The following is a 16,802-nucleotide window of genomic DNA, read 5'->3' on the forward strand; positions in this document are numbered from 1 at the left end:
AAGTCGTATGTAAGCTGTTTTCTTATGGTGATCTTCGCTCGTTCGATGAAACTGAAGTGTAAAGTAAAGTAAAGGTAAGGTCAGTTGTCAAATGATCAAGGAACAATACCTGAAAGTTTGTTTCGGCAACGCTGCGTTAACTCTTTCTGTCTTCTGTCGATGCTTTGTTTAGTTTAATGCAGAGCCGACTTAATATAAATTACACAATTGAGTATTTTTTCAAAACAAAAACAAAATTGATTCCTTCAAATTTAGTTCCATTGTTTTTAATGGTACTGTTATATGCAATAAATCAAAACTTATAAATTACACTCCTTTTAATTAATTCATTTGGAAAATGCTGTTCCACTTGCTATGCCGGCTCTGAATGCGCGTCTTCTGAACCTGAACTGTCAAACAGGTCAACTTCATTCAGTTCATTCATTCATCTTTGCTAGAAAATGACAACCGTGGACGATAATTTTGTTTAATGTCGATACCTTACTACTGAAGCGTATACTGTTAAGTAATGTGAAATAAAACGGTCATAATGATATGAGGTGATTCGTAAAGTGATAGGTTTGTTTTACTTTGTATCAAAAACGCACATCAAAATGGCAGGCCGAAATCGTCCAGTACCGCACAAAAACCTATCGACGATATTTTCCAAATTACAGGGCGCTTTTTCAGAAGTGGTAACACATCCAAAATACTCGACAGACAAAAGGACTTTGGATAAAACATGGAAACTAATGGATAAAGTTGTGAAATTGTGTCAACATCAGAAAATGAACTTGAAAAATTCGCCCCCATTTATTTTAGATATTTTGCCAGACACCTATCAAAGACTGAGGCTGATTTATTCTAAATATGAAGATAATATGGGAGAACTACATTCAATTGAACACTTTAATATATTTATTATTAATTTAATGCGGAAGTGTAAGCAAACAATTAAACTGTTCAAGGAAGGTAAAGAAAAAATGTTTGATGAAAACTCTCATTATAGGAGGAACTTAACAAAACATAGTTTAGTGTTTAGTCATATGTTGAGTGAATTGAAAGCTCTCTTCCCGAATGGAGTGTTTGCTGGTGATACGTTTAGGATTACTAAGTCTGATGCTGCAGATTTTTGGAAGACAAATTTTGGGAACAGGTAAGTTGATTTCAATGTTCTTCATGAAGAAAGAAGTATTTCCATAATGCATTTTTATTTGTATAAACACTTCAGATTTTGTTTTATGTCCATTATGATAGAATTGGAACCTTTATCATGAGATGAGTCAAATGAAAACACTGTTTCGCACCAAAATAAAGGCACTTTCTCTCCACGTGCTTTTCGCTAAACAAGTTTGCATCATCAGGAGATGATTGAAACAGTTTTATGATGCTACTTGCTAATTGAGTGTGCACGAAACAACTTAAATTCAATTTGTATCTGTTAGAATCTGCAGAACATTACAAAAAGTTACAATTATTCAGTAACTTGAGGCTAAACCTTGCATATTACATATATCTAACCATTAAGAAGTAGAAACTGTTGCAAAAGAAAAGCGATACAGAGGGTTGTATATTCACCAGTGGCCGTTTTCGGAAAAGTAATAAATATGTGAGACAAGATCTACTAGAAGAAAATAGTTACAATTATTGAGGACAGCAATGGGCTTTCCCTACTAAAACATTTTTGAAAATGCTGCAGAATAATTTCAATGTTAATTCAATTACGTTATTTTCATGCCAGAGAAATATCTGTAGTTGAATTTCTTACAACCAAAATATTTTGACAAAAAATAAACGTTTTGTTCAGTTTGGCGCTATTAGTAGTACTAGTGAAACTGCATTCAAATGTGCATGACAAAAATCATCGAAAAGTTTCAAAATCAAATCTGACTACTACTTTAATCTCAGCCATATAAAACGGTTTTGTTAAGATTGCAGTTTCAGTCTGCTTCCATAACAATTTTTAAAAGGTCACGTCAAAATGCTAAATTTGTTGCCGTAATTTAATATCTCTATTAATTCGTTCAACTAAGGGTTCCTTTTCTAAGGAAAACTTTCGCTTTCACATGGTCTTAGCCAATTGTGAAAATCTGTTCATAAAAAAATTCAAATACATTGACCAATTGAAGGCCCTGTGAAAGTGAATTAATGAGTGATGGGAAATTACTATTTATCAATAAATGCTTATACTATTGTTTACTGTATGGTGGTAAAGCCAATTTAGGCTGCATGTAGAAAGGTTCCAACATATTATGCAAACTTACTTCAAAACTCTTCCCATCTATGAGAAATTTTGTTGAATGAAATTAATCAAAATAAAATAACACAATTCTTTGTTGAAATGAGTCACTCATTATTCTGATTATATTATTGAAAAGTAATCTCTTGAAGGTACCGTAGTGTCGTGAAGGTTATCTTAACTACATCATGAATTGTTATCTTAACTATGTCATGAATTGTTTTGTAAAAAATAAGTATTTTCAAATGTGACAGAAAAAAATTGGTAAATCCATGGAACTTTTGTGAAGAATATATTGTACTACTCAAATACAATAACTTGAAACCAGTTCAAAATACTTTCCCTATTATGATTGATCTTACATTCTATATTGAGTATTTATACTTGAGAAGAATCAGTAAAATGCTACGAGTTTTTCTTGTGCCATTCATCATTGTGATCTATTAAGAAAATTACACTGTCTAGCATTTGTATTGTACATTCCAATTAGTGATATTAGTCACCATCATGCAACTTGGTCAACAGTATAGTTGTCAGCATTAAATTCAAGACAGATGTGTTAATGACATTTATAATCGATGTGACCTCTTCTGACTTTTTCGTTGCTTTCAGAATGCAAACAATGAATAACAGTACAATATCTTAACTTTGTGTCAAACCTTAGTAAAATAAGTTCTAAAATTAGTTATAATTATAAGTGTCTATTACCATTATTCAAAATTTTATTTCTTTATCTAACTAATTACTTAACTACTGTACTGAAGTTAAATAGGAACCCAGTTATCAATTTTAAAATTATCAATATCTAATAGAATATCGCAGGAGTATTGAAAAGAAAAGGTTTATTGTTTTGTCAATATTTAATTTGTTAAAGTATAGATAAGTTCATTCTTGATTTGACTATCTTATCGAGTAAAGTGCAGGTGAATTTAACAAAAATGAACAATTAAATAGCTTACACAACAATCCCAGATATATCTTCGTTGATTTTTTAGTCCAATTTCAAGAATGTTAAGAGTAACAAATGATGCTGGTTTAGATTTTTTTCTAGATTTCACCCACTCTTCAAATGATGTGTATGTGTATAAGTATTTCCTTCTATATTCTTGTATGAATAGCTCAAACTATTTATGATTTTCATGAAACTGTTCACGCCGAGGTTCACATATGAGTATTATTCTAGGATAATAATATATTTTCTTCATAAATTTTGTCGAAATAGGGAGTTAAATCATGGCTGATATTGATGTATTTTTTATTTAGAGTAATTTGATTAATCATAAGAATCTCCTTCATTTAAATTTATAAAGCGTTATTCACCATGCTGAAACTGTGATTTCCTTCTCGCTCTGATCCCAACTCAAAAGACAGCTTCAACCCAAGAGTAGTACATACAACACTATTAAATTTTTCCCTCTGGATTTATCCACTCTTTTTTACCCATTTTTCGCCCACCCCGTCGGCACCCACTAAAGAAAAAACTGGCCAGTTATATGTGCAGTGATATCTGTGAGAATGAATCAGCTTCTGGATTACATCAGCAGAAATCTGTATTAACAGGTAGGAAATCACAGACGAACCATTTCTTACGTTTTCCCTCAGAATAAGTAAGGTTCAATCTGAATCTTCCCTTGCTATAACCAAATGTATTTTTTTAGTTATTGTGATATGCTTTGGAACTAAATTTGAAATTGAATCCTGCGAAGAGTACTAAAACCAGATAACCAAATGTGCTTTTTGTAACTTTTGACAACAACTTTTTCTATATTGTGTTACTGTAGAAAAATATTTCGGGTGTTATGATAATCATCGGAAGGGTTATCTATTGGATAAAAAAGTCAAATAGGCAAAGCTTAAATTTGTATTTAGAGCTTGTTATTTTTCAAAAGTAAGGTATAGTCAATGTACAACAACAACAACAACAATTTTTTCACGTATTTCAAGTTATTACAAGACAGTTTGATAAACAACTCGTCGCTAGGTTACGTTACCGATAGGAAAAATAAGTTATCAGCATGCGTGTTAAGTTTTATCTAACCGGAAAATTAATAACACTATTCATTAAAATAATTCAACAATTTTTTTTTATTTCTAGACGCGTTTCGCTAACACCGTAGCTTCCTCGCTAATTGTTTTCGAGTTCTCTTACTCTGCCGCCGAATATTTTGATCCTATCTAACTTTTTGAGAATGCCATTTTGTTGTGTTCCCAAATGCCATAGCATTCTCAATTCATTTCTGTGAATGGCCTTCATTGAATCTCATATCAAAATCGTTAATTAAGATGAATATTAATTTGGTCATTTGCATACTGAAAAGGTTAACAGCAGTTATTGAAATAGCAAAATAGCAGGTTGACTTGAAAAAAAGCATTGGCTGAGTAGATGAGCAAGGCGGGTTCTGGCGCAAAATCCCATGAATTTTCTTATGGTGCTTTATTTTTTGCAATTTTCATGACACCCGATAGGAGCCTTGTGGAACATCCATTTCGAGGTACGTGTGTTTCGGAGAGACTTTAGGTGAGTGCGGTATTTCAGAAAAAATTGAGTCAATATCCACCTCGTAACCGTTGATAACATTATTATGTTTCATGAAAATCAGTTCTCTTCAAAAATTGCTTTTTGAAAGTGGAGTAGGGTGTGAATCATGGTGTATAGATAAATTGTGTATACTATCGGAGAATAATTAACATGCTGTCGGTTCCAACCATATTGTAGGACTGATATTTTTGGAAGATCATTCAACTGGACCTTCTCTATCTGGATATGCTGCAATAACGTATCAGGTTAATGATTGATGAAATAGTTCAAACAAACCCAGATAAGTTTTCAACTGATGTTACGTTTCACAGGATAGAGCACTTCGTCATTAAGACAGGGTGATTGGATAGTGGTTAGATGACAACTATCCAATACATGAATAGGTAGAGGACCCTTAAAACGGCCTACTGGTTTACCTGATATGAAGCCCGTAGATTATTTTGTGAGGGTTGGTGTAACTCAAAGTATACCCACGCTACATAATCGTAGTCCTTTTCAGAACTCGTGGGTAAGAAAAGTGCTTGCAACGAAGGTACTACAGAAACAATCTGTAATATGAGAAATGAGTTTGTAACAAAACGTCAGAATTGTCATAAAGTGCATTGGGAACATTTTGAAGAATCATATTGGGATGAAGTTTTGAATGAAATTATATTATTAAACCAGCGAGAAATGTGATCATTACTTATGAGAATTAAGTTTGTCTTTGTGAGGTAAAAGTGGGCATTGTAAATCATTTGAGCAAATATTTACCACTCCCCAGTAGAATACCAAACTTTTTCTATGACTACAATCAGGAATATTGTAAAATGAAATTCATTCGTGAAGAATATACCGACATTTCAACTACTTTGGAAATTGAGCTGTTGATGAAAAAAAAATGAAAAACGGCGTGCAAGCCCAGAGTTCCACTTACTGCTCTACCAACCTACTTACAAATTAGTGTGACAGACTCAACTCTATTTGAATTTCTGCTTACTCTCTTTTTTTATTGACAGGATTTTTTTTAAATATCAATATATTTGCTACAATACAAATTTCTGGTAGGTACTCTCAGTCTTTGGTTTTACGAGGGTGGTGCCAAAAGTACGTAACCCAACAAAGAAAACACAAAAATTTTGGAAAAACTTTATTAATTTTTCATTTTTATCATAATCTCCTTGCAGCTCTATACACTTTCAGTAAGTTCTGTACCGTTTCTATAATAAGAACTGTCTTGCTCCTCAAAATAAGTTCGGGAACAGAAAATAATCCGAAGGTGTAAAATTTGGCAAATAGGGTGCATCAGGTAGCAATTCAAACCCTAGTTCGTTAATTTTGGTCATTGCAAAAATGAATTTGTGAGCTGGTGCATTCTTTTGATGAAACAACGCTTTTTTCTAAGGCAAATGCTGCCGTTTTCACTTGATTTCTTCACTCAAACGTTTTCACGGAGTTTGCATAATACTCGCCGTTGATAGTTTTACCTTTTTTACAAAATACCGATGCCATGGCCTTGCCTGCAGATGAAACGGTCTTATCCTTCTTTGGAACTGGTTCTCCCTTTTGCTGAACACTCAATTGAAACATCTTCACGACAATGTTGCACACAGCCTTCTCATATCCAAATTTTCAGATAATACACGATGTACCGAACTTTTTAAGATGACTACTGAGTCTGCTAGCTCGCGCACTTTCAGTCGACGATCATTCAGTAGCGCTTTGTGGGTTTCTTCACTGTTTATGGAGTCGTCACCTGGTTTGAACGACCACTGCGATGCTCGTTTTGGCAGCTCGAACGGCCTTGTTTAAACTCTGCTACCCAATATTTGACTTTTGTAAACGAAGAAGCAGACTCAGCCTAAGTAGACTCCAGTTCAGCTTCTATATTGATTGGGCTGAGGTCTTTCAAATGAAAGTATTGTACCACATAACGATGACCAATTTTATCCATTTTCACAAATCCACCAAAAACGTTCGCTATGAAGTATGTGCTTTATAGATTGTGTACTTTCTCATTCAGTGATATTTTTCAAACTACCACCATCTCTAAGTCAGGCCGAGTACTTCTTAAAACACCCTCGTATTCCTGTTTTTCGTTAGAATCTATATTTTCAAAACGTACTGTCAGTTCAATGTTTGAGAACAATTTTGAAGTATGTAAATTCTCATAGCCCATTATGAGAATAAAAATAATTCAAATACAACCGTGAAATAATGAATTCGTTAGTATGTGATGTATCTGGTCAACTGTGATTGAATGTGTTGAGTAATACATCATTGCCTACTCGTAGAACGAAACTTGAGTCTATGACCCAACAAGAAATGGCAATATAATTAATCCGTTTGGCAATAGTCATAGAAAAATTTTGTATCGAGATTATATGCAGATTTTTCTTTGCAGATTCTTAACAAGAATATGAAACTCATAATTACTTAGAAACGGCTGGTCCGATTTTATAAAATGAAGGCATTTGAAGATGTATCAAACGAGATAACCCAAGACCCCTTTTTTCTTACAGAAAAACTTGATAACCTGTCCCGTGAAAAAGTTGTGATTGGGGGAGGGTCGTCTGAACTCGACCAAATAAACCCAGCTTCTTAACGAAGCCGATTAGTTTGTATGGTGAGTAGTCTTTGCACGTCAGCTACACTTGACGATGCCTTAGATTCAACCGTGCAGAGGTTTTTCGCCTCTGGTTTTGGTGAATCATCACTTGAGCACAAACGTTTGCTAACCTGCTCATGGGGGGTTTGTTCCTCCACCTGAGACAGATTCTGCGTACGCAGCTCAAGAATTTAGTGCAAGGCAGTTTCATAAGGTATCCCGCTCTTGAGGAGACGACTCAGTCGTTTCCTGGCTGCACCACCAAACCTTTTTTAAGGTTAAGTTATTGGATCAGGAGTTGGAGAGTTGGCTCTCGCTCCTGATCTAAATTTACAAGGAGATCAGTTGGAGTCGTAAGCTCAACATCCATCTCCTCTATAGACTCAGCGTCAAAAAGAATTTTTAAGTTTACTCTGTCCATAATAGTCCCACGAGTAGCTAGGGAAAGAAGGCCAATCACGGCAGAGCCCCGCATTACCGTGACAGGGCGATGCTACGACGAGAGAGCGTTCGGTATCTCGAAGACAGCTGATATGCTCAGTGTCATTCATCCTCTCGTTACGGATACACACACCTTAGGATTAAGCCTTCGTTGGGATGCCATTCATTTAGGGAATAACAGAACCACAAGTGATTCTGTCATTCCCGTATTCAGCGGGGCTACGTGGAAACAGGCATCCGATGGCCGGTTTGCTCAACTCCCACATCCCAAGCCAATGCACTCGCCAAAAACAGCATGCACAGTGAATCAGGCAGTGAAAGATGAACAAGGACAGCCAATCCGCCTGAGTAGCATGTAGTAAACATGGAATTATGCATCAACCACTATTGTACTGTGCTGTCCGTCTGTCCTCTACTAGCAGTTGTCATTTCACTTGTGTGGTCAACCATTAAGCACCCAGGACACGTTTATTCGTTGTTAGCAGTAAGGCCCGTCATAATTGCTGGAGCATTATGAAATCCTTACCCCGCACGGCAAGTTGCTTTTTATCGTCACTTTCTTTGAAGTTAGTAAATATTTTTTGTACTCCCAAAGGTTATGAAAGCTGCCTAGTTTTCAACTGTTTCGTTACTATTGTGAATGTTTCCGCACTAAAAAAAACCCCAAAAAAGTTATGTTCTATTCCAGAATAAAGTTTCGATGCGATCCAATTAAATTGTTTACCGTCCAGGACTACATGAAAAGAACGAGAATAGCTTCGTTTTGGCAAAACATTGTATCTCTCGTGAATCGAGCCGCCTGAAACTTCCATGAATGAAATATTGATTACGTGCACTCCCGAAATACGATTTTCTATCTCGTTCAGAAGGGAGTCTCTAGGTCATAACGTACGGTCTTGAATGGTCGGCATGGAGATGGGTTACTTTCAAACGGTGACGACGTAACAGGGCGAGAGATCAAGTGAATAAATCGTTTCCTTTCTAGTTCCATCGCTGTTTATTGCGGATCTAAAAGTTGTTACTCCATTTAAATTTGGAAATTCTCATATATTGACCCAAGGTCGGTGATAATAACAAAATCAGTGTAAAATGTTGGGGAATGTACATATTTTTATAACTAACGCCATAGAATCTGCTAATTGAAGAGAAATGCAGAATGGCAAACGTATCGCAAGGCAAAACTACCAAAGAAATAACTTTTACCAAAAATCAAGTCAAGTTTCTTTGTGAAGAGGTCAAGTTTCAACCCACAAACATTCCAAAATCTTGAACTCTCTAAACGATGGTATCATTTTTTTTAACGGAATCGGTCCACTCGCTCAGAAAATGTAGAATTTTGAAATGCCAACAAATACAAACGTTGAATCGGATTTAAATGAAAACCCATGAACATGAACAATTTTCAATTTTTCATCATAAGTATCGGGGTTTACTTAAGTTCAAAAATAATGTCATAACTGAAAGGGGTATTTTTTAGAAGAGATTAGTTTTTAGGAAAAAACTTTTGGGCATCCACTTCTCCAACTTTATACCATAAATTAAGAAAAACTTTCGGATTTATCTGATATAGGGTGGTCAATTCCGGTAAGGGTAGAAATTATTTAAACTTATTTAAAAAATAATGAATGTCGCTATCGGATTGCCGCCCGATAGCGACACTCACACCCATAGCACTTAGGCCGCATGTGACCCATTATACATCCTGTCCTTTCCAAGAAGGTGGACAGGTCACTGGGAGATATCTCCTTTATATCGGCAGGTGTAGGTCAAGACTCGCCGAACACACACTCTTTTATTGACGATAACTCCGGGCACTCGCATAGGACATGCCTGATAGTCTCATCTTCCTGTTCACACATCCTGCTAGTGTGTCCACTAGCCCCATATTATGGAGGGTGTTTCCTTAGTTGACATTGGCCACTCAGAAATCCTACTGTTAAGCGTAGATTTTTCCTGGTCATCGCCAGATATTTCTTCGGCGCCAGCTTCCCAGGGTCGCCCAAGGTGATCCTGGCAAGATTGCATTCTTTGATTCCATCCCATCTCTTTAGGGATTGAGCATGGGTGTGACATTTGGCCGCAATTGTCGAATTCATCAGGCCGTAGATTCACGGGGTCCTAAAATTCTCAGTCCAGCCGCTTCCTTGGCTAAAGAGTCGGCAATGCGATTGATTACCTTCACTCCTGTCGTGCCCACCTCAGGATAATGTTATTATCAACCGAGGCTTTGGCTAAATCTTGGTGGCACTCTAGTACTAGCACGTTGTCTGTTCAAGGCTAATAGGGCTTGTCTGCTGTCAGTGCAGATTGTTATATCTTTGCCAGAAATTCCTTTACTGGTTGGGTTACCGCTCTATTCTAACGATTCTACCGGGGCATATTCTGGGAATATCGTTCATGAATCGGTGGTGAAAATTTGCGAAACTGGATCGATAAAAAATAAAGAGAAGCAGGATGGGATTCTCCTATGAAAGTCTAAAGATAACAGTATTGTAATAAATTGCAATGTATATTATGCTCACTACAAGAAAATGTATCACGGAAGTCGTCCTCGGCGAATATTGAAAAAATACAAGAACTGAATGAAGACGACTTGATCGTCGCATGTTATTTGTGAAATTATAAGTGAACGAGCAATGGGAAATGGTAATTTCCTATTCGATGGCAACAGAGGCGTCAGAATATCCCACCAGGGGTATTCTAACGCCTCTGTTGAAGGCCTAAACACACTTCATACAATTTAAGAACATAAGCTTTCATGGTCGAAGTCACGAGAACAAAATCTGGGCTGCAAGGATGAAAGTTGAAATTCGAAGTCTCAGTAACGACTGTCTGGCGAGCTACGTGTTCACTCGCATTCATAATTTCAGTGTGGTGGGGGTGGGGATGATATGGGAATGGCGAGTTGTCCATGCTAGTGCTCATTCCTGATTGAGCAGCACTTTTGCTATGTCGTTCTGATTCTTTCATGTTGTTGACAAGTATGCCGCTGGTGGAATGACGATCGCAGTTTTATTCTAGTCAATTTCTGGCCTTTTCGAGTACTAGATACCATCTTCTGTTTACCCATATACCTTATTATTTTCTGGAACTTGTTGGGACGCTTATAGATCTTGATGGCCTCCCTGTGACGTCGTGCGTTGAATTGGTCAAGACAGCAGTTCTTCGTATATTTTTACGTGGTCTGTTTCTACTTGAACATGTTCTGCAATTGCTGATTTCTCCGGTTGCATGAGGCGGCAGCAACGCTTGTGTTCTAGCCTGGTGTTGATGATGCCTCGTTTGGTAATTCCGATGTAAACTAAGCTACAGGAACAGGGAATTCTCTAAACACCGATGTATATATCGGAGGATTTGATACTGTTTCGTAGTTGATCAGTTGGCTTGTAAATGTTAAAACAGTTTTTCGAAGCGATCCGTGACTTTATTTATGTAAGGCAAGTAGACTGTGCCTACCACTAGCAACTGAATCGTGGTAGAAGTTGAAGTATTTATTTTTATTCTACTCATAACAGGAACAATCTGATTGTAAACTTGACCAAAACAAAATATATCTATTTTAATTTAAAAAACGATCCGAAAAAGCAATCGCTTGCCTTACTAATCAATGGAATGACACTGGCATGCACAAGTTGTACAAAATTCCTTGGCGTTCATGTAGACAACTGTTTGAAGTGGTCTGACCATATCACAGTTGTTTGTAAAAAAATCAATCAAGGGTATTATGCAATCTCAAGAATTAAGAATTGTATGCCTTTACGCGCCATTTTAGATGTATATTACAGTCTGGTCTATAGCCATCTAAGTTATAATGTGATCCTATGGGGAAACAGTGTTGACAAAGATAGAGTTTTCATTGCTCAAAAAAAAGTCGTTAGGAAATTACTAGGCGTCCCTTGGAGGGAATCATGCAAGACATTTTTCATTAGTCATCAAATTTTAACCTTTCCCTGCATCTACATCTTTAAAATACTTTTATATGTTCGCGAATGTATAACAGACTGTACTAAGAACTCATTCTATCATAGCTACCCAACTCGATATGCAGAGGAGTTGAGCATTCCTAAACATAAAACTATAAAATTCGAACATTCTCCCAAATATATGGGAATAAAATTATTCAATAGGTTACCAGACCATTTCAAACAGATGAACACTGTAGCATTTAAAAAAGCAGTTAAAACATTGCTTCTTTCTAAGGCCTACTATAGTATTGGCGAATTTCTCTCGGACCATCTCGACTGAATGGGTTCATGCGGCTTTGGCATGACGTATTCAATTTTTATAACTACAATTGTTTTAATTTTTGTTATTCTGACTTATTTGTATAAATTTTTATTGTATTATTTTTATCTACTGATCTACAATTTTATCGTTTGATGTGATTTTTATCTGCTTAATACTGACCTATCCTATACGTTTGTCAACGTCTTTGAGGATGAATAAATATTATTATTTATTATTATAACTTTTTAGCGAAGTAACCCCGCGGGTATCTATTAGAAAAATAAAACTTGTTTGAATGAAATTATCAGTGGATAAAAAAAAATGTTCGCTCAATACTCACCTCTGAAAATATTTGTAATTTAATAGAAATCAATTCTGTGCGGATATCGATTTCCATTATTACCAATTCATTACCAAATATAACCATATCAAAATAAAATAGTTTAGTTTAGTCCTTATTATCGCCTTTATTTGACAAAAATATTGCACTGATTCTTCAAATGAAGCAAACTGCTAGCATAAAAAACCATAACCTTTCTAGAAGAATGTTGGTCTGTTTGACCTCCTGATCTCAAATGGTTCATCAATAAAGGTAAATCAACCGTTAAGCATCATTCATTGATAAATTAATTTCTCAACTCGATTGACGGCGATGTTTACTCATTATGCCCACTTTCCAATTTTGATGTTATTATTCATGACTATCTATTTGGGTGTATCATGATTTATAGGATGTACACGAGGCTTATGTTTGCCGTTCTTAAAATCTCGTTTCAATTCCGGTTGCAGTAAAAAATGCCTACATGTCTGCATAAATTATATGTATTTAAACTTTTTGTATCATTGAACAACAATTTCAATTAATAGAAGTTATTCCATATAGGTTTAATAATGGTAAATATATATTGCCAAACATTTCAACTGGGTCTTAATAAGTCTGTTGATAGAGGGCTGTTGAAAAAATAAGGTGAATGTTCAAATTTCACGGGCTACGTATATTCGGTTAGCGATTTTTCAATTTTTTTATGTTGGTACATGTTCACAGTTTCAGCTGATTAACACGTTTAGTTTGTGTGTATAAAGACAAAAAAGTTAGGAGTGTTTCGCCTGTTCGGCGATTTTCTGCTATCTAAAAAATGGATCAAAAGATTTGCATCGAATTTTGTGTAAAAAATTTCAATTGTAATTAAATTACAGTTGAAATGTTGACAGTTCATTGTCGTACTGACATTTTTTGTCGTTTTTATTAACAAAAATAACTTTACAAACCTTATCAGGTTGTTGGAATTGCCATGTGGCAGATGAAAAGGAATATATCTAGAAATATCGATATTAATGTGTATATTGTATATTAATTTATTTATCTTTTAGGTGAACAATTAACTCATACAGACACATTGTACAAATAAGACAAGTCACGGCTATGCAGAGCGAACAGTTTAAAATACATCATAAAATGTGTATATAAATATAGACATACATCAAAGTTAATATCATTAGAAAAGCTAATACAAGCACTAGATCATTGGCATTATATCTAGAGTTGGGCAGCCATATATTCATCCATAGAATAGAATGTGTTTGAGATAAGATGATTCTTTAGGTATTTTTTGAAAGTATTATAATTATTATAATCTTTAACTTTAGGAGGCAAGATATTATAACAGTCAACGTTCATAGAATTTTTTCTTGATTTGTCCAATCTGAATCTGTTCGGTCTTATGAGTAGGAGGCTCCTAGTATTATGATCATGGACATCAGCATTAATTTCGAGATTGCTTTTATTTTTATGTATTTCTAAGAGTGTATGATATATAAATATAGATGGCAAGTTCATAATTTTCAATGTCGCGAAAAGGGGTCTGCAGGAATCACTCTGCTTGGCCTGTGGAATATATCAAAGAAGCTTTCAAAGAAGGAATATATATTTTGATATTTTTAAACATAGGTGCTCTACGTTTTCTGACCAGTTCAGGGAGTCATCAAGGGTGATACCCAGCAGTTCAACATGATGTCCGTTTACAACAGAGGCATTAGCTGAAAAGTATAGTTTTTGGGTTTTAATTTAATTCAGCATGAGATTGTTGCACCTGAACCAGCATGAAGTTCTGTCCTGGGCCAAGATAGTTTGATTGCGTAGCCCACTCTCATTCTTGCTAGTGCTGAAGAAAGTTGTGTCGTCGGCAAAAGCTATGCATTCATTTGGTAACATATAGGAAAAGAGGTCATTGATATATATTATGAATAAGAGGGGCCCCAGTCTTCAGAAAATTATTAAATGTTCCGCCATTTTGTAGTAGGTGAAGATATTGACTTCATATTCTAGGGTTGTGAAGTATTCGTCAGGAGTTTCAAAATGATGTGTCACAAGACCCTCCTTTCCATTTAATTTTTTTCCCAGATGGCGCCCAGTTGCCCTCTTGAAAGTTTCATCTGTCAATTTCATTATCCCAAATTTAAATTTTTTGAGTTGACCCGTTCAAAAAATAAGGGGTGATATTAAAGAAATGCACGGTAGAAATAATTAAGCAGAAATCAATGAAAGTGATATAAATACGTGATCGTACTTGAACCCAAACATGTATTTTTCTTAGGAATTCACCAAATATCGTATTATTCACGTGGATATCTGCCTCACAGATATCGCGACTGGAATTACACACGTTTGACAACGACGGGGGCTAAAAGGGATTCTACAGAGTTCACCAACTATCCGGCTCATAGAGGATAAGTACCGGTTCTGAGGTATTTGACTTTGTATTGGCCAAAAAGATGAAATACCACTATATGTGGTGTGGCAAACGTCTTTTCATTAAATTCTACTTTTGGATGTTTTCAAAAAACCATTTAAATATAATTGTAACCTAACCCGAGGTCTAACCAATCCGATACTTGAGGTGCTACGTTGTACGAACATTTCTGTGAGTTGTATTCTATATCAGCTTGCAACAGTGAGTTATTTTTTTTCATTCCGTTGTGTCATGGTTTACAGTGTGGTAGTGTTTGCTTTAGAGTGCATTTTGGTTTTGAGTTATTTAGTTTCTAATAAATTCGTGTGATTTTGCTGTTTCTATCAAGAGTTTCGTTGGGAAATTATTGGAATACAAAGAATGTCTAGTATCGCTTTGTAAAGGTACCACCGTGTCAATCATTCGATGTATCGAATACTTTTATTTCTCTCCTAATGTTGGTAAGTTAGTATTACATGTGTTTTATGTGGTGCTCTGCTGTAGGCTAGTGCCTCTTCAGGGGATAGGTAGAACTATTTATCTGGGTTTCTCTGGCAGTGGGCTGTCTTTTACCTGATCGCCAGCGTCAACTCGTCAAGAATGTCCTGGAACAGTCCCGGTATATCATCCAGGGCTCCTAGGAGCATGGCTGGGGGTACCACTAAGTCTATGCACAGAAGTGCGTTTTTGAAAAATAAGTCGTTCAATGGGAAAGAACGGTTTTTGACTTTTTACTTCTCCATGTTTGTAAAGCGTGTTTTTAATAGAGGTATAGAACTTTAAGTTGCAATAAAACAACGATGGATTATTCGATTGACATGAATTTTATTTATCCGAAAGATAATCTTGTGGCATTACATTTTCAATATGATTTCTGGCATATGACCGCCACGGCTGGCGCGGATGTAGTCTAATCTAGACGTCCAATTTTCGATGACTTTTTCCAACATTTGTGGCCGTATATCGGCAATAACACGGCGAATGTTGTCTTCCAAATGGTCAAGCGTTTGTGGCTTATCCGCATAGACCAATGACTTTACATAGCCCCACAGAAAGTAGTCTAGCGGTGTTAAATCAGAAGATCTTGGAGGCCAATTCACAGGTCCAAAACGTGAAATTAGGCGGTCACCAAACGTGTCTTTCAATAAATCCATTGTGGCACGAGCTGTGTGGCATGTTGCACCGTCTTGTTGAAACCACATCTCCTGGACATCATAGTTATTCAATTCAGGAATGAAAAAGTTAGTAATCATGGCTCTATACCGATCACCATTGATGATCGTTTGGCTTCAATTCTTGCACGAGTTGGATTTTGTAAGCACGCAAACCAAGATCCTTCCGCAAAATCTTCCATAAAGTGGATGGACACAGATCCAATTCCTGTGCTCGATAGCGGATGGACTCCTCCGAGTCTTCCTCAATGCTACGCTGTACAGCAGCAAGAGCTTCTTCTGTACGCACCGTACGGCGTCTCTGGGGATGCGAGTTATCAATAAAAGTAAACGTGGTGCGAAAAGGTTCCATGGTTAATCGAATTAACTGCTCTGATGGACGATTTTGTCGACGATAAAATGGACGTAGTGCGCGATACGTTTTCCGCACAGAACCCTTATTTTCGAAATAAAATTGCACTATTTGCAAGCGTTGTTCAGGCGTGAGTCTATTCATGATGAATTGCCAAACCAAACTAAGAATAAATCACTTGACAGCTGTTAAATCGGTCGCCATCTTGAAAAGTAATGCCAACTTAAAGTTCTATACCTCTATAAAAAACACCCATTACAAAAAAATGTGGAAATCTTCCAAACAAAGGAAAAGTTTTCATTTATAACTTTTTCAATGACAGATTTCAATGGCATTGTGGACCCTTGATAAACCAAAATCTGGTAAGTTCAGCGAAGTTCAAATAACATATTTTTTCAATGACGAACACATTTTGACGTAATTTTGACATAAACCATTTCAAAAGTACGTTTATTTACTGGTTTGGTCTGAATTGAAAAATAATTATTTTTTAATTTTTTTTTCGTTGAAAATTTATGAAAATTTTGCAGCATATTG

General features: G+C 35.9%; 1 protein-coding gene across 1 annotated transcript in view; it reads left to right on the forward strand.

The window, feature by feature from the left end:
• Positions 1-256: 256 nt before the first annotated feature.
• Positions 257-16,802, forward strand: part of Cbl (E3 ubiquitin-protein ligase CBL) — a 74,589-nt gene continuing 58,043 nt past the window's right edge. The window contains exon 1 of the mRNA XM_074171983.1: positions 257-1,135. Within this exon, the coding sequence (XP_074028084.1) occupies positions 594-1,135 (542 nt within the window). The 5' untranslated portion in view covers positions 257-593. The remainder of the gene's footprint in view (positions 1,136-16,802) is intronic.

Source organism: Leptinotarsa decemlineata, unplaced genomic scaffold, assembly GCF_025532065.1.
Source record: "Leptinotarsa decemlineata unplaced genomic scaffold, Ldec_3_MD MMD2_tig00000035_RagTag_RagTag, whole genome shotgun sequence".
Classification (NCBI taxonomy): Eukaryota; Metazoa; Arthropoda; class Insecta; order Coleoptera; family Chrysomelidae; genus Leptinotarsa; species Leptinotarsa decemlineata.